Source organism: Rhinoderma darwinii, chromosome 12 (assembly GCF_050947455.1).
Source record: "Rhinoderma darwinii isolate aRhiDar2 chromosome 12, aRhiDar2.hap1, whole genome shotgun sequence".
Taxonomy (NCBI): Eukaryota; Metazoa; Chordata; class Amphibia; order Anura; family Rhinodermatidae; genus Rhinoderma; species Rhinoderma darwinii.
The window spans coordinates 75,585,765-75,605,251 of record NC_134698.1 but is presented as its reverse complement, the minus strand read 5'-3'; the positions used below and the strand labels follow the sequence as shown (position 1 = coordinate 75,605,251).

General features: G+C 43.5%; 1 protein-coding gene across 1 annotated transcript; it reads left to right on the top strand.

Moving 5' to 3' along the window:
• Window positions 1-281: 281 nt before the first annotated feature.
• AK7 (adenylate kinase 7) lies at window positions 282-18,801 on the top strand. The gene is made up of 18 exons (XM_075844077.1): window positions 282-467; window positions 2,763-2,948; window positions 3,295-3,403; window positions 3,910-4,004; window positions 4,097-4,207; window positions 4,533-4,616; window positions 5,727-5,815; window positions 6,754-6,844; window positions 9,903-9,980; window positions 10,781-10,930; window positions 11,776-11,904; window positions 12,351-12,459; window positions 14,725-14,853; window positions 14,951-15,019; window positions 15,828-16,025; window positions 16,525-16,745; window positions 17,041-17,199; window positions 18,715-18,801. The coding sequence occupies exons 1-18, from the start codon at window positions 381-383 to the stop codon at window positions 18,751-18,753; spliced, it is 2,133 nt and encodes a 710-aa protein (XP_075700192.1). The 5' UTR covers window positions 282-380; the 3' UTR covers window positions 18,754-18,801.
• The last annotated feature ends 686 nt before the right edge of the window (window positions 18,802-19,487 follow it).

Below are 19,487 nucleotides of genomic sequence, written 5' to 3'. Positions count from 1 at the left end.
TAAATCCTCATCAAATTTCCAATGTTCATCAATGTTTGCTTTATTTTTGAAGAAAAAAATACGTGGAAGTTTTGCCCCTTTAAGCACCGTGTGACTAGTTTTTGGTCGCATACAGTCTGTCAGTAGCAGCCAATCAGGACAGCACCGTTAGACGCTGCCTCCTATAGTCTAGGTGCCCGCTGCGGTGCCTGTTTCCGGAAGGACCCCCGTTAGAATCCATGTCATTTTTTTATAGGTGTCTGCCGCAGCGCCTGTCTATGGAAGGACCGCGGGTCGAGCAAGCGTATGGTTACCATAGCAACGCCAAGCCAGCCTCTGATTCTGCGTCTGGGAACCGCCCCTAGCACCCGCTGTGCTACCTTAGCAACCGGCAGAGCAATATGGCGGAGGGAGGAGAACGAATCGTGAGACCCAAACGGATCTTTATCAACAACTTAGATTCTTACACCGCCCGGAACATTGGCCAGGTAATACCGGTGACCCCTTCATCTCACCATTGTCTGATGCCGGGAGCTGAGTCATCTACTACTATGCTGAGACTTCTAGTTCTACAGTAACTTGCTGGCTGGGACTTGTGGTCGTAAGGGTGCAGTCACACACCGTAGATTTTGTTGCAGAAATCCATGAAATAAACCCTATTCAGATGAATGGAACTGATCAGTGGTCAGTTGGAGAAATTACTGCAACAAAATCTGCCGCGTCTGACTGCAACCTAAGGCTTTGTACACACACTGCAGATTCGCTGCAGGTTTTGCATGTATTTTTTTAGGCCAAAACCAGGACCGAAGCCTAAACAGAAAAAAGATATAATAGAAGGACTTATATTTCTGCTCTCCCTTGGATCCGATTCTGTTTTTTTTTGGCTTTAAAAAATGCATGCAAAATCTGCAGCAAATCTGCACTGTGTGAACAATGAGTTAAAATGCGTCCGTTTATGGCCGTCTGAAGGAGGAACCCCTCCTCCCCTTTCCTACATGTCAGGGTGGACAACCACAGTGACTCTCACTCTGCAGGACTGGACGAAACCAGTTGTGAAACTACAACTCCCAGCATGCCCTGACAGCTTTTGGCTGGAATAATAAAGGCTTTGGCTGTCAGGGCATGCTGGTAGTTGTAGTTTCACAACAGCTGGAGAGCCGAAAGTTGCTGATCCCTGTTAATTATATGATCACTAATTAATTATCATAGTCATCCATGGAGGACTATGATGCCAGGAGCCGGCTCCCTGTACTGTGTACATTCGACATACTGTCCATATCTCACAGACCAAACATCGCGGTATGTAGCGGCCTAATCCTGTAATATGGCGGCAGCTCCCCTGGCGTTTACAGATCACAGCCTGGGAGGGGCGCAACATAACAGAGGTTAAAGGGGTATTCCCATCTTACATTGTGGCATATCACCAGGAGTTGCCATAACAATATGATTGGCGGGGGCTCCTGCCGATCATGAGAATCCCAGGTCCCGTTCAGCCGCTGTGCAGGAAACGGCAATACAGCCCCATTCTAGTTGTACAGCGGGTGCTCGGTAGCGCCACCCTACAGGGAAACTTTGTGAAGCTTAAATAGTAGCTACACCTTCAACAAACTTCAGGGACATATCAAAAGTTCAGATCGGTGGGGTCCGGGTGCTGAGACCCCCACCATTGCTGAAACGAAGGTGCAGAAGAGCTTTCCTGAGCGCTTTGCTGCTTTTGCTGCGATCAGCGCTCATCCTCCGGTTGATAGAACATCCATATGAGCCGTCTTCAGCCTGACAGGGAGCGCCGATCACAGCCGACGGTGCAGTGCTCGCAGCAGAGTGTTTCTGCACCTTTGTTTCAGCAACAGTGGGGGGTCTCAGCCCCCGGACCCCACCAATCCAAACTTTTGATATGTCTAGGACATACCAAAAGTTTGATAAAAGTGTAGATACTATTGAACCACTTCTGCATCTCCTTTATTCCGAGGATCACTGGGGGGTGGTGGCAGTCGTGTGACCCCCAGGATCAGTAAGTGGTGGGTTATTCCTGCCACGTGCCTCCGCCATACTATCTGGAGAATACCACTTTATGGACTCTGACACATAAGGGACTTCTAAAAATAAAAAAATGGAGGTTGACTTGAAGAGGGAATGTAGTGAATGTAGTGACGCTCATGGCATCAAAACTGCGGCCTGATCTACGCGCTTCCCGATTTTGCCCCTTTAACTTTACTGGAGAGAATCTCCGATTGCACTGGTTAAGGATATGTTCACACGCACTAATTCCGGACGTAATTCGGGCGTTTTTGCCCCGAATTACGTCCAAAAATAGCGCCTCAATAGCGTTGACAAACATCTGCCCATTGAAAGCAATGGGCAGACGTTTGTCTGTTCACACGAGGCGTAATTTACGCGCCGCTGTCAAATGACGGCGCGTAAATAGACGCCCGCGTCAAAGAAGTGACCTGTCACTTCTTTGGGCGTAATTGGAGCCGTTACTCATTGACTCCAATGAAAAGCAGCGCCAATTACGTCCGTAATTGACGCGGCGTTCAAGCGCCTGCACATGCCGGTACGGCTGAAATTACGGGGATGTTTTCAGGCTGAAACATCCCTGTAATTTCAGCCGTTACGGACGCCCTCGTGTGAACATACCCTAACATTGCAGCAATTGTAGATAGTGGCAGCGGATATTTCCATTGCGGGTTTAGCTGTTCGGTTCCGGTGCGGCGGTCTGGACCCCAATCATCTTGTAATCCAGTAATATATGTCTGCAGTGTCTGCCTTCCTTACCTTTGCAGTATCTGTCCACTTGCGTGGCTGGAGCGTCCCTTGAAGAAGCAGAAGAAGGAGCCGAAGAAGTGGAAAATCCGTCAGTTCATGAGGATGTAGCGGGTGGTGATCCCAGACAGGGACTCTTCCAGGTTGTGGGAAGTCTGTCCAATCCTTCTGGCAAGAAGCTGAATTTCCCTGTGGAGTCTTATGTGGTAAAGTCCTGTCCTGTGTAATTCTTGTAATCGTCTGATGTACCTGATAGTAGACCGAAAATATAGGAAATATCTCAGATATGTCCATAAGGGGTTAATACGGTAGGAGCCAAAATCTGTATCAGGGCCACCACTTACCATTTGTAATACTGGTGCCTTCTTATGTGGCCCCTCAGACTCCAGGGCCCGGGTGCGACTGCTACCTCACCCCCAAGAATGATTATTACAGGCTGGGCAGTGCATTGTGGGGGATCCGGGCCTGTTACACTGTCCGACCATTGCTGGACTGAGACTTCTGAGGGTTGTTTCTTATACGTCTTTGTCTGACCGCTTCTTCTTATTTTAGATCTCAAGTAGAGATGAACTATTACCTCATCTACTGGAGAGTGATGTCATCATTTACAACGTCACCGAGGAGCCGTCTCAGATTGAAGAAGCATCGTGGGCCGTGTCCGGTGGGTGAATCTCGTGTACCATGAAAAGTTTCATAGTAGATCAATGGCTTCTTTAGGGCTGTTCAGAATTGGAAAAACGGCTGCTATCATCTCGGAACAGCGCCACACCTGCACATAGGTTGTGTCTGTAACTGCAGCTCAGCTCTATTGAAGTGAATGACACGGAGCTGTAATACCAGGTACAAACTGTAGACAGGTGTGGCGCTGTTTTTGGAAGAAAGAAGCCATGTTTTTTTAATGCTGGATAAACTTTTCAAGTGAAAAAAATGTAATATGAATTGTCAAATTAATCTTCTCTCCCTCTCCCTCGTGGCGCCCTTGTTTACTTGTGCCGCGACTTCTAATAGGGCGATCCTGCTGCGCTGGTCGAAGCCAAAAAACAACATCACTCATCTTCATTTCTGTTCTCTCTCCGAATCTACATCCTCCCCCCGATTCTTCTCCGCCCCTGCCTCGATGCAAAGAGTAGGGAATGTCTAGTGATCAGTAACATTTTGTATTTCCAGCACTTCACACCGAGATTGAAAACTTTGAGAGCCAAAAACAGTTTATACTAATATCGACCGTCATGACCTGGGCACGAAGCAAACCCCTTGATCCGGTACGTGGCCTGCAGTCCGTGCATTAGAGCCTGTGACATGGAAAGATCTGAATGTAAAAAGTGACAATTTCATGTTTGATTTCCCTATAAAGGATGATCCGGAAATCCCTTTCACTGAAGATGATTATCGGAGAAGGAAATGTCACTTAAATTTTAAAGATCACATAAGTGCGGAGAAGCTGGTGATTAAGATGGGGAAATCTGTGAGTATCTTCTTGGTGACGTGTTTGGGACGTCAGAGAATATTCTGCTAATAGAATATCAGTAACATGCCTCAACATTTTAGCGCATCCGTTTTTTTATTTTTTTGTGACTGTACTCGCCCCAGTCAATACAGAAATATACTGTCCCTATTAATAACATTGAACAAAGTAATGTTGCCACCTAGTGGTGATCGGCAGAGTTGCATTTACTGACTTTTATCTGGAAATAGTTCGAACACCGTTATATCTGCTTTATTGTTCCCTAATTTCATTTTAGTTTAATAAGTTAATAAAACATAACATTATTTTTTTTTGTCCTGCGCAGAACAAGGGCAAATTCTCAACTTATGTCATTGCATCTGGGGTACAGTATGGAGCAGAAGAAGGCGTTCTTCATACAATCTTTAAAGTAAGTCTCTTACCTGGAAGATCTATTCAGAGGTCCTACATTTATATATCAGTAAGAGATGAAGTTAAAGGGTTATTCCCAACTTAGACTTTTATGGCATATCCAGGATATGCCATAAATGTCTGATAGATGCGGGTACAAGCTCTGGGACCCGCACCTGTATCGAGAATAGGGTCACCCAACCCGCGTTTCTCTCAGTGAGGACGGCCGCTGGTTGCAGATTACAGGTGAGCACTAGTGGAGAGTGGGCCGTGCATGGCTTCTCAGCTGTTTCTGTAACTCCCATAGAGTAAAGTGGAGAGATCTGCCACCTCTCCCCTAGCCTCGTCTGAAATCTGCGGGCACCTTACCGGGTGAAACAGGAGTCGGGTGACCCAGTTCTCGATATAGGTGCGGGTCCCAGAGCTGGGACATGCCATAAATGTCTAAATTGGGAATACCCCTTCAAGTGAGTTATGTCCTTACAGTCCACCTTGACCCTTCTCCTTCCTCAATAAAGGATTTGCCTCCTATTAGGGTATATGGACGACATAATGGGGGGGGGGGGGGGGCTCTCGCTTTTCAAGTGGATCCTGCCTGTCCATGTATTATGTGGTTGGCCACTCATTAGAATGAGTGGCCAAACACCAGCAATATCCGCTGTTCGTTGGGGGTACCAGATGCCATTGGCGATTAGCTGATCACTGGTCCGGCTACAATCGAATAAAGAGTCGTTTTGACAAGACAAGCCCTTGAGCCGTAGACCGGAGTAATAAGAGGCAGATTGGCTTTTAAAGCATTGTACTGTCTTACAACATTGAAAGACTGCGGTTGTTAGGCAGTGTATCCCTAGCAACCAGTCTGTCAGACATGACACGTCTGCTCAGCTCAAAGCTGGACTGGCTCTGTAGTAACAGCAGAGATAGGGAACAGCAGCCTGACATCATCCCATTCCACATCTTATTAGATTTTTATGTTCATTTCGGGGAAGAATCTACTTTTTTTTTGTGTGTAAACATTAAATGGAAAGTGTTCCGTGCCGTCCAGGCAGCGGGTGGTTACACAACGCACATTATATGATGCAGAACATGGTGATGCGTGTGATAATGTGAGGTTTTTGTCCTGGTGCAGGAGGCCTGGATGGGGGAGACTCCTGCATTATCCATCTATGGAGAAGGACAGAATATTATCCCATTGATTCATATTACTGATTTAGCCAGGTAAGGTTTTTGTTACATAATGTCGTCTACTATGTTTATAGGATATCAGTTCCCGCTAGGTCTGAAGTTATAAGGCTTCGTTCACATCTGCGTCGGGGTGCCGTTCATGGGTTCCGTCAGACCTTTCCACCAGGGGAACCCATAAACGGAAACCATAGCTTTCCGTTTTCATTACCATTGATTTCAATGGTAATGCTTCCATTGCCAATGGTTTCTGTTTGTCCCCGTTCTGTAAGGTTTTAGTTTTTTGGGCGGAATCGATAGCGCAGTCGACTACGCTATTGATTCCGCCAAAAAAAACCAGAAACCTTACGGAACGGAGACAAACGGAAACCATTTGCAATGGAAGCATTCCAACTATGGTTTCCGTTTGCCTTTCCGTCCATGGGTTTCCCTGACGAAAGGTGTAACGAAACCCATGAACGAACCCCGACACAGATGTGAACGAAGCCTTAGGACATTATGCAATAATTCTCTCACATACGTGTTACATGTGTGGTATAGTGGACAATGGACCTACACATAGGTGGGGTCATTTATGGAGAAGCAATGAATACCAGGCATTATTAGGCTGAAGCTGGTTGGAAGCCATAGAGAGGAACTGCCTGTCCTTGGTCCCCTATGTGCTGTGTTATCAGATACGTAATATTGAGCGCTAGCAATGTGTGATCGGTGGGGACCCGACCCTCAGGACCCCCACTGATCAGCAAATGAAGGGGGATGCAGTGCTTACTGGAGCTCCAGCACCACCTTTGTCCATGCAGCGACCGTCCAACCCCAAGTGAATATGGTTAAAGTGACGGTCAAGTAGTGAGATCCAACCAGCACTGACCTCACATCACACTGAGGATGGGCCATTGATGTTATATCTGGAAAATGACTTTAATATTTTGTTTCATCCTTGATGACACTGTCGTTTATTTATACGCTCATTCTAGCGTGGTACAAAACATAGTGGATCAGAGGCCGAGGACTCACTACCTGGTCGCAGTGGATGATTCAGGGCACACGTTGGAGGAAATTGTCAAGGTACGGAAATATAATTCATCTATAATTCGTTTTATTCTACTTAAAGGAACACTCTGGGAAAACGTATACTCTGCGTTATAGGCGTTTTACATTCAAAAGAAGTTGACGGACTATACTCAGGATAGGCCATCGATATCTAAACGGTGGTGGACCGACTCCAGGACCGCCGCCGATCAACTGTTTTGAAGGGGCCGCAACGTGTGAATCGCCGACACAGTTGTAGCAGCGGTTTACAGTATTACAGCCTTCTCCCATTAAGACTGTAATACTGTGAATCAGCGCTACAAGCATGTCGGGGATTCACAGTACGAGCAGTGACAGGAATGAAGGGGAAGCAGCGTTTGTATGAGCACCGCAGCCCCTTTAAAACAGCTGATCAGCTGTGGTTCCGGGAGGTGGTCGCCCACCGATCAGATATTGACAGCCTGTCCAGAGGATAGACCATCAACTTCTTGTGACTGGAAAACCACTTTAAGCCAAGTTCTGAGCATCAAAGAGAGAATCCCTGAGTCACGCGCACCCCCCCCCCCCCCCCCACCCTTAGGACACTGGACATAACACAGTATATCAGTTTTGCCCGGAGTGTTCCTTTAACCCTTTTTTTTCTTTTAATTGCAGTACTGAATCAAAGCCTATAAATTCCCCCTGGGCAAAACATGTGGAAAGGATTGAGGGCTCCAATTGTTTTTTTTTATTTTTATTTTTTTCAAAGGAGGGGAAATGAGAGTAATTCATACGTTATACTACCAAAAAATAGTACTATACTGAACCTTAATAAAACACCCTACAATGCCAGATAACCGGACCATACTATGTCTACATAACAGTGCCACAAATAATACCACCCTACTATGCCAGATAACAGGACCATACCATGTCTACATAATAGTGCCACAAATAATACCACCCTACTATGCCAGATAACAGGACCATACCATGTCTACATAATAGTGCCACAAATAATACCACCCTACTATGCCAGATAACAGGACCATACCATGTCTACATAATAGTGCCACAAATAATACCACCCTACTATGCCAGATAACAGGACCATACTATGTCTACATAATAGTGCCACAAATAATACCACCCTACTATGCCGGATAACAGGACCATACTATGTCTACATAATAGTGCCACAAATAATACCACCCTACAATGCCGGATAACAGGGCCATACTATGTCTACATAATAGTGCCACAAATAATACCACCCTACTATGCCAGATAACAGGACCATACTATGTCTACATAATAGTGCCACAAATAATACCACCCTACAATGCCGGATAACAGGACCATACTATGTCTACATAATAGTGCCACAAATAATACCACCCTACTATGCCAGATAACAGGACCATACTATGTCTACATAACAGTGCCACAAATAATACCACCCTACTATGCCAGATAACAGGACCATACTATGTCTACATAATAGTGCCACAAATAATACCACCCTACAATGCCAGATAACAGGACCATACTATGTCTACATAATAGTGCCACAAATAATACCACCCTACAATGCCAGATAACAGGACCATACTATGTCTACATAATAGTGCCACAAATAATACCACCCTACAATGCCAGATAACAGGACCATACTATGTCTACATAACAGTGCCACAAATAATACCACCCTACAATGCCAGATAACAGGACCATACTATGTCTACATAATAGTGCCACAAATAATACCACCCTACTATGCCAGATAACAGGACCATACTATGTCTACATAATAGTGCCACAAATAATACCACCCTACAATGCCAGATAACAGGACCATACTATGTCTACATAATAGTGCCACAAATAATACCACCCTACAATGCCAGATAACAGGACCATACTATGTCTACATAATAGTGCCACAAATAATACCACCCTACTATGCCAGATAACAGGACCATACTATGTCTACATAATAGTGCCACAAATAATACCACCCTACTATGCCAGATAACAGGACCATACTATGTCTACATAATAGTGCCACAAATAATACCACCCTACAATGCCGGATAACAGGACCATACTATGTCTACATAATAGTGCCACAAATAATACCACCCTACAATGCCGGATAACAGGACCATACTATGTCTACATAATAGTGCCACAAATAATACCACCCTACAATGCCAGATAACAGGACCATACAGTTCCCACATAATATTACTATACAGCGCCATAAGCTTCCTAAATAATACCACCCTTAGATGTCAGATAAAAGTACCACTCATTTCCCACATAATATTACTATATAGTGCCTACATAAGTGTCATAATGAGCCTAAATAAATCCACCCTACAATGCCAAATACCACTACTATACAATGCCTACATAATAGTGCCACATTGAACCTAATACCACCCTGTCATCTCAAATAAAATCACCATGCAGTGCCCACATAATAGTGCCACACTGATCCGAGATCCTCACCATACAGTGCCAACAGTACTATAGGGAACTCATAACACTATATATATTTCCCACATAAGACTGGCATACCAAGCCCAAATAATATCACCCAAGAATACTAAATAAAATGACCACGCAGAACCCACATATAATGTCATATAGTTCCTACATAATAGTGCCACGCAGTGAACACATAACAATGCCATAACCTGCCCAAATCTAAGGATTATGTAGTGATAGCAAAGAGTGGGTATCGCTTCATGTTGTGAGATCAGCGTGATGGGGCATCCTCTACATCTAGGGGGTAGAAGGCTTCACCAGAATCATAGACGGGGATTCTTTACAGTAAGAGCAGTCACACTGTCATATTGGGGTCGGGGAGGAATTTTTACCCTAATGAGACAATTGGCATCAACCTCATGGGGGTTTTGCCTTCCTCTGGATTAACACGGTAGGATTATAGGTTGGAATTGATGGACCGGTGTCTTTTTCCAACCTTATTAACTCTGTAACTCTGTGTGCCAATAAATGGTAAAGTCCACAGGGTAATTCCCTCTTTTGGCCCATGCTATATTCTGGCCTTACCAATGTTTTCATCCTAAATGTATGCATTTTCTTGCAGTGTATCAGCACTCACCTCGGGCCTGGTAAAGCGCACAAAGTATCTAAGGAGGCGGCATTCCTGAACAAAGAGCTCACGGTAATCAGTTTCTCAGTAAAACTCTTAGCGGATTTCCACACGAAAACACTGCAGAAATTCTGTCCTGAATTTCTGTGCAAAAATTCCCGCAGCGCATTACAGTAACAGCAAAGCGGAGGAGATTTAAAAAAAAAAAAATCTCATTCGCACACTTTTAAAAAAGAAGTGCGGAAATTGACCTGCGCTGCGTGTTCTCAATCTGCGGCATGTCAGTTTCTATGGCGAAAACGCACAGAATTTCCACACAGAAAATCTGGTCAGAAATTCTACGATGTTTACGCTACATGTGGACGTCCCCTTAAAGAGAACCTGTCACTAGGTCATATACGTTGAGCTGGTGTACTGACCTGAATAGCGCGGTCTCCCTCATTCCAGCGCGGTTTTTCTTTTTTTCCTAGACCCTCCCGTTCCAGAGATATGGCCCACTCTTGTGTTGGCTTCCTCTATGCTAATTTGCAGTAGTTAGCCAAGGGGGTGTGAAATACCCTCAAGCTGCCTCGTGCTGATTGGTCAGCATCAGATTCAGGGAAGCTAGCTCCGCCCCCATTGGCTAACTATAGCAAATTAGCTTATATGGAGCCAACACAACAAGGGGCCATATCTCAGGAATGGGGGGGTCCAGTAAAAAAATAAAACCAGCGCTGGAATCAGGGAGACCGCGCTATTCAGGTCAGTAAACCAGTTCAACTTATATGATCTAGTGACAGGTCCTCTTTAATGTATGTGATGTGCAGATCCCTCTGTGAGGGTGACATTCTTTCCAGTGTTTGTATATAGAACAGACATCTATTGTGTATCAGCAACAGGACATTGACCATTTACTGGTGAACCTGAGGATGGAGGCCGTGTTCTTAAAGGAGAATTTCAATATTAACTGGGTGTCTCAGACCGGCATCGTGGAGAACATTGAATCCGTCATCAAAGAATATAAGCAGAGTCGAGGTTTACTGGTAACCGCGGAGCAGTTGTGTCATAGATTGTTGTAGTGTAACGTTCTTATAAGTGTTCAGGACTGGCTTATTCTTGGACTGAATGACAGTAAGGTTCTTACCTGTCTCCACAATCCTTACACTTCCATGATAATTAAAATGCATGTCCCCCTAAAATAAAATAAAACTAAATTAAAGCAGAACCCTATAAGTCCTTGATTAGTCCTGTTTTATTAAAGGAACACTCCAGACAAAACTGATATTCTGTGTTATACCTAGTACAGGGTTCGATGGGGGGGGGGATGCATGACTCGGGGGATACAAGAACATCAAAAGGATTAGTCATCCACCGCCCCTCGGGCCCTGTACAAGGCATAAAACAATGAACCAATTTTGCCCAGATTGTTCCTTTAAAGTCTATCTCCGCCCTCAAAAATTATTTTGTGATTTTTAATCGGTTAAAAAGAGTCTAATTCTGTGTGTATTCATTTCTTAATATATCTTCATGGTGTTTGAATAGCTTTTCTGATACAGAGCTCCAAATCCCCTGCACAGACATAGATTCAAAATATAACATGCAGGCTGCCTGAACTTGCCACTAGGGGGAGCTTCAATGACTTATATTGGTGATTTTTTTTTTCCGTACTGCAAAATGGAATAATTTCTGAAGGGCTATAAAAAAAAAAATGATGGAATTAAAAAAAAAAAAAAAGCACTTCCAACATTTTCCTCCAGAAAATGTGTATTTATTTACATATCACTATGACATGTTAAAAGTTTTGTAAAAGTTTAGTTACCCTTTAAGAGCAAGGTTTGCCCCAGAGTATCTGGATTAAAATGCCTTTTGGTTTCTGTTCTTTCATTAGCCTATACGTATCTGCATTCTGGGTCCTCCTGCCGTCGGGAAAACAACCGTGTCAAAGTTACTGTGCAAACACTACAAACTGCATCATGTCCATATAAAAGACGTCATCACAGAAGCGATCGACAATCTAGTAAGTTATTGCTGCTTCTATGCGTAATATAAAGACCCCAAAAGTGAACAGGGCACCGTCCACTGACAGCATCCCCAATATCTCTCATCAATGGAAAACAACGATTTTGGATGTTGACTTTTATCCGGTCTTGTACTTTGTTCTCCTAGGAGATAAGCGGTGCCGGATGCGTCTGGCAGCAGCTTATTCCGCTCTCCCTATGAAAATAAGCATGCTCAGCTGACCCCAAAATCCATGTTTATGGGGGAGGCCCATCTGTAACTACCTTGACTATTATACCTTCTACCTTTCTGTTCTCCTGACAGCTACCAAACAGAACTACAACTCCCAGCATGCCCTGACAGCCTGTGTATACTTCCATTTACATTCTCTCTCCTTATGTTTCACTTTGGAATCCTACCTGGATCACTCTGGAATCATATTGTGTATTTTCTCTCCTTGTGAAGGAGCGGTTGGTAAAATCTCCCCCAGAAGAGGAAGAGGAGGGCGAGGAAGGCCCGGAAGCGTGGCAGGAACTGTTGGATTCTGTTAAAGAGAACATGGAACAAAATGGAGGTATTTGCACAATGTTTATTACTCTTTATATTTCTCTAACACGTCTCCCTGTATTCTTACACATTATGGTGTATAATCTGACAGGCCAGAGGGGGGGGGGGGCATTTCTTAGCTGCAACATGGGGAAAAACAATGCAGCGGCAGCGCGCCATTTACAGTCTGTCACTCAGGAGTGGGGGGGGGGGGGGTAATGGAGATTCCCATTCAAAGAGGGGAAAACACCAACGAAATGCCAAGGGTAGAGAATGTTGTGGTTTGAAAACGCAAGGCTCTGTGTCTGAAATCATTCCTTGTGGCTCAATGTCTGCCTAGAGCCTGCTCTGGTAATTTGCATTCTGGGAACTGTCATCCTTACGCCAGTCACTATACTGTAATCTGAAAGCGTAACTGCCCGCCGGCATTATAGGAGCTCAGCTTAGCGGTTAAAGGTTTATCTGACAACACGATAACTGACTGTTTATAATAGTGAGTGCAGCTCTGGAGTATAATACAGGATATAACTCCGGATCAGTACAGGATAAGTAATGTAATGTATGTACACAGTGACTCCACCAGCAGAATAGTGAGTGCAGCTCTGGAGTATAATACATGATGTAACTCAGGATCAGTACAGGATAAGTAATGTAATGTATGTACACAGTGACTCCACCAGCAGAATAGCGAGTGCAGCTCTGGAGTATAATACAGGATGTAACTCCGGATCAGTGCAGGATAAGTAATGTAATGTATGTACACATTGACTCCACCAGCGTGAGTGCAGCTCTGGAGTATAATACAGGATATAACTCAGGATCCGTACAGGATAAGTAATATATGTACACAGTGACCCCACCAGCAGAATAGTGAGTGCAGCTCTGGAGTATAATACAGGATGTAACTCAGGATCAGTACAGGGTAAGTAATGTAATGTATGTACATAGTGACTCCACCAGCAGAATAGTGAGTGCAGCTCTGGAGTATAATACAGGATGTAACTCAGGATCAGTACAGGGTAAGTAATGTAATGTATGTACACAGTGACTCCACCAGCAGAATAGCGAGTGCAGCTCTGGAGTATAATACAGGATGTAACTCCGGATCAGTGCAGGATAAGTAATGTAATGTATGTACACATTGACTCCACCAGCAGAATAGTGAGTGCAGCTCTGGAGTATAATACAGGATATAACTCAGGATCCGTACAGGATAAGTAATATATGTACACAGTGACCCCACCAGCAGAATAGTGAGTTCAGTTCTGGAGTATAATACAGGATGTAACTCAGGATCAGTACAGGATGAGTAATGTATGTACACAGTGACTCCACCAGCAGAATAGGGAGCGCAGCTCTGGTGTATAATACAGGATACACAGAATCAGTACAGGATAAGTTATGTAATGTATGTACACAGCGACTCCACCAGCAGAATAGTGAGTGCAGCTCTGGAGTATAATACAGGATGTAACTCAGGATCAGTACAGGATAAGTAATGTAATGTATGTACACAGCGACTACACCAGCAGAATAGTGAGTGCAGCTCTGGAGTATAATACAGGATGTAACTCAGGATCAGTACAGGATAAGTAATGTAATGTATGTACACAGTGACTCCACCAGCAAAATAGTGAGTGCAGCTCTGGAGTAGAATACAGAATGTAACTCAGGATCAGTACAGGATAAGTAATGTAATGTATGTACACAGCGACTACACCAGCAGAATAGTGAGTGCAGCCCTGGAGTATAATACATGATGTAACTCAGGATCAGTACAGGATAAGTAATGTAATGTATGAACACAGCGACTACACCAGCAAAATAGTGAGTGCAGCTCTGGAGTATAATACAGGATGTAACTCAGGATCAATACAGGATAAGTAATGTAATGTATGTACACAGTGACTCCACCAGCAGAATAGTGAGTTCAGCTCTGGAGTATAATACAGGATGTAACTCAGGATCAGTACAGGACAAGTAATGTAATGTATGTACACAGTGACTCCACCAGCAGAATAGTGAGTTCAGCTCTGGAGTATAATACAGGATGTAACACAGAATCAGTACAGGATAAGTTATGTAATGTATTAAAAAAGCTACTTAACTATTTTCTGCTTTACATACCGCAGCACAGAGCCACTCTGGTTGTCTCTTTACATCTGTATAGTTGTTGCACATTTCAGTCGGTTGCAGGAGAAATGTAACCAGATTTTTTTTGCTTTCTTGTCAATATAGTCAATTTAATAATTGACAAAATAAACCATTGTAACATTTATCACACACATTGCAGGACGACTGGATGACAGCTACGTGATCCGCTTCATGAAGGAAAAACTGAAATCTATGCCTTGTCAGAACCAGGGTTATGTCCTGGATGGATATCCGAAGACCTATGAACAAGCCAAGGAGCTTTTCAGCTGTATGTATATTCATGACCTCCGTAGTCTCTGTATTCCCAATAAGCCTTGCAGAACATTTCAATTATCCTAATTGTTTGTTGCTTTTATGTTTTTTAGCGGAAGAAGGTGAAGAAGAAGAGGAGAGCAGGAGTAAAGCCCCACACTTCGATAAAACCATCACCCCAGGTGTGTATTTTAGGGAGGTTTTATTAATATTTTTACATTTTAATCGTTTTTATTAAAGGGGTTGTCTTCTTCGGACAATCCTTTTTTGTTAGAAGAGTTTGTACTTGGACCTCCAGCAAACAACTGTAATCTGTGGAGGAAACCACAGCAAGTGTTCAATTTCCCTACAGTGCCTCCGCAGGGCAAATGAAGCATTAAACAATTTTCATTGATATCAATGGATAGTCCATGTACTCAGACATTCCAGGTCTTCTAGAGCAAGAGACAGTCTTCTCTCTGGCTGATAGATTAGGGTCCTGAACAGGAGACACCCCCCTCTATTAAATTAGAATTCCCTAACAGGTTATTAAAATTGGCTTTTCTTAACCAAATAACTTCTTTAAGGTATTATAACAGAACTTACATGAACATACTTTTAGCATTTAATTTGGCCATACGTGTTACATGTTATCTAATGTGTATGGAGACATACCGACAGACTGGATTTTAAACTGTTCAATCCTATAGTCTACATTCAGATAAGCGGCATCAGTTGCGCCTGGCATCCACTTGTCTCCAAATCCATAGAAATAACAGGCATGCACAGCGGAGCCAATTGTGCATGTTTATGGGTTAGTTAGAGAAGATAACTATTGGCTGACAACTATCTCATGTGTCTGGCCAGCTTTACATTGCACCTCGGTGGCAGATAACAGCTGATTGTGGGGTCTCCCATGAACACATTAGGGGAGCGCAGTCTATAAGGCTAAATGTGGATTAACATGACTTATTATTTGATTTTTATATTCACTATATTGTTTATGTTTAGATTATGTCATTTCATTGGATGGATCGGATGAATTCCTGAAAAACCGGGCCATTAACCTACCAGAGAGCGTAGTTGCCGGAACACATTACGCTCAGGATCGTTTTCTGCGCGCGCTCACCACGTTCCGTGAATTAAACACTGAAGACGAAACCGTTCTGAACTATTTTGATGAGGCCGAAATCCACCCTCTGCATATCGGTAGGTCCTATGAATAAAACATTGGACACCATCAGCTAATGGTAAATTATCACACCTCTTATATTAATTCATGCATAAAGACAATATATCGCTTCATGTGAGAGGTAACTACCCACAATGCTCAGTTCATGAGATCCAAACACTGTATGGATTGGGCGATCTACAGGACCACCATGCTGCTATCATCTAAGGACCTATGTACCATGTATAAGACCGGGTGATAAGGAGAGCACTCAAGTTGGCCGTGTCACCATCCCTATGTGCAGTGTGAACCTGTGTAAAGCTCCTCTATCCACCAGCACAGCAAATATGGAAGAGAGCGATCATCCTGAGAGACACAACTCATTTCTCCAATGCAAAGCATCAGGGCTGTGGGGTGGAGGGGTGAAGCTGCACCATAGAGGAATGGGCTATTTTTGATTCTCAATATGGGGTCCCACGTCCTCCAAGTATCGCACATACCAATCATTATTTTTAAGATATAACATTGTTTTCACAGATGTTTCTAAAGACGACGATCCCCTATATAGAGACGTTATAAAGCAAATTACTAAGGAGGTCGGGGAACCTCGCAACTATGGCTTGACAATGGAAGAGTTGGAGGAGCTGGAGCTGAAAGAGGCAGAGGAAAGTCTTACCCGTGAGGCATCCAGACAGTCTGAATTGGAGAGGAGGGAAGCGGAAGAGGAAGCGGAGAAGATCGCCCGATGGGAGGAGTGGGTGAGTCGGGATAGCAGAAAAAGGGAATATTACATTCAACGCATTGTGTCCATATTATGTGCGATATAGTCTAACCATGTGAGAACAGAACCGACTGTGTCCAAATCTTATAATAAAATAAGGGCAGTCATATGGGATGATGTCTGGGGCTTGGAAGGTCCTGGGTCAGGGACTATAGTAAAATAGCAGTAAAGTGAAGTGCTAATTTGACGTAACTTGACTTACGATTACAACATCCATAAAACGCTTCTGTTTTGACTACATATACCTACACAATCCATGTCAAATGTTACAGAACGATCGCCTGGAAGAAGTAAAACGCCAAGAGCATGAAATGCTGGAAGCCCAGTCCATCCCTTTAAGGAATTATTTAATGAAGAACGTCATGCCGACACTGATAGAGGGACTGAATGAATGCTGCAAAGCCAGACCGGACGACCCTGTTGATTATCTGGTAAGATCACGGGCGGTTTAGACTTTATTTCACCCCCCCCCTCCCACACACACACAAACTGTAGCTCCTGAGGCCTTATTGCGTTTTTTGTTATATTTGCTGTGAAACAATACTGAGCCAGAACGTACAAATTCCCATCACTGTAGTGCAAAAGCTTGCCGACCGCTCTAGAGCGACCAAAACGTAAAACGCTCCTTGGCACATGAAAAAACAAGTGCAGGTATCACGCTAAAAAAATATACAGGCTTATTAAGTATATTATATTAATCTGTCTTCCATTTGCTCCCCCTAGTGGCAGCTATGTGCTCTAGAAATGCATGAATTTAAAACGATTAAAAAAATGTGAAAACTATTTAAAAAAAATAAAAGTATATACAAATGTGTATCAGTGTGATTGGTGCAACTTTTACTTTTTGAGATACAGCTGCTTTGTATCCTGTATACAGAGCAGCTGTATCTAGTGCTGAAACCTGAATCTGTTGGGTCCCCTGGACTATGTTCATAACTTAGATGTGATAGATTAAAGGTGGATCCGCTGTCACTGAACCAGTCAATCCCGCTGACCCGACAGATTCAGATCTCAGCACAAGATACATCTGCTCTGTATAAAGGATAAAAAGCGGCTGTATCTGAAAAAGTAAAAATAATTTTTTATAAAATCGAATTACAAAGTTGCACTTACAGTATATAGTAAAAAAAATTGTTTTCAAAAGGTGTACATAGTCTTTAAAGAGGTTGTTTCAATAAGACAACTCCTTTTTAAAAGGAAGCCACCCGAGCGATCAGCTGATCTCTGCAGGTCTGGCTTCTGAAAACCTCAGCGATCAGCTGTAAATCATTGGGGGAAGTTACAGACACCCATTTCCCCTGCAGCGGCCGCTACAGGATAAACGTGGTATTATATGGTGCCCATTTATATGAATGGGCCACCATTTAAGATATGGCTGGGACAAGTCAGACACCGCTCTGCATACGGGTAAATGCACACGTTGCGTATTATGTGCGGTTTTGCCGCGCGTATTTGCGTGCGGCACAACCACAGCGTAATAAAGTACCAGCAAAGGCAATGAGATTCGGGGGAATCTCATGTCCACGCTGCGGTATTTTTCGGGACGTAAATTGACCCGCGGTGCGTATTTTCGAAACCGCAGCATGTCAATATATCCCGTGATTCCGCTTGCGAATTCTCTCCCCCTAGTTCTGCAGAAATACGCAGCAAAACCCACAGCGTGAAAAGGCTGCGACTTACGCTACAAAACGTAAAAACAACCGAAAAACGCATAAAAAAAACGCTGCAAATTTTTTGCGGTTTTGCTACGTATTTTACGCAGCAGAATACGCAACGTGTACATGTAGACTACTACTTCTGACCGGCCGGCCCCTGCTCTCTACAGACCCTTCCTCTCTTACAGCAAAGACCCATTGCTGATCACAGACTTCCATAAATCTGCCGTTTAGTACTACGTGATCCATCGGACTTCTGAATAACGGTTTATTCTTATTTTTTTCTTACAGGCAGAATATCTGTTCAAGCGCAACCCTCAGATAGAATGAAGATGTTATTACAAGTTCTCTGTTCAATAAAACCTGTAATACATAAAATATGCTGTAAAGTGAAAAAAGTGTCATATAAAGGAAATAAAACTGAGAAAAAGACATTTTAAATAGAATCAATCAGGACGGTCCCCACTGTTTAGATAGAAGCCATAATAGACGACACATGGAAGGGACGACAACAGTGGGGCAAGGGTCCACAAACTACTGCCCTATAGTGCCTATATAATACTGCAATATAATGACATAACAACACAGCTATATAGTGACCATATAATACTGCCCTATAGTGACCATATACTACTGCCCTATAGTGACCATATACTACTGCCCTATAGTGACCATATACTACTGCACTATAGTGACCATATACTACTGCACTATAGTGACCATATACTACTGCCCTATAGTGACCATATAATACTGCCCTATAGTGACCATATAATACTGCCCTATAGTGACCATATACTACTGCCCTATAGTGACCATATACTACTGCCCTATAGTGACCATATAATACTGCCCTATAGAGTCTATATAATCGTGCAATACAATGACATACAGTAATAACTGAGCTATATTGTGCTGCAGCCAGTACTATGGGGTTAGTTTATGACAAGGAGTAAGTATAGTGCAGACCATGGATGGTGGAAACAGGTAGACAGAGGCCCGCGGCTCCTACTATCATCCCTCCGTATTTGCTGCTGGTCAGTGATCACTTATAGGGTGTATGG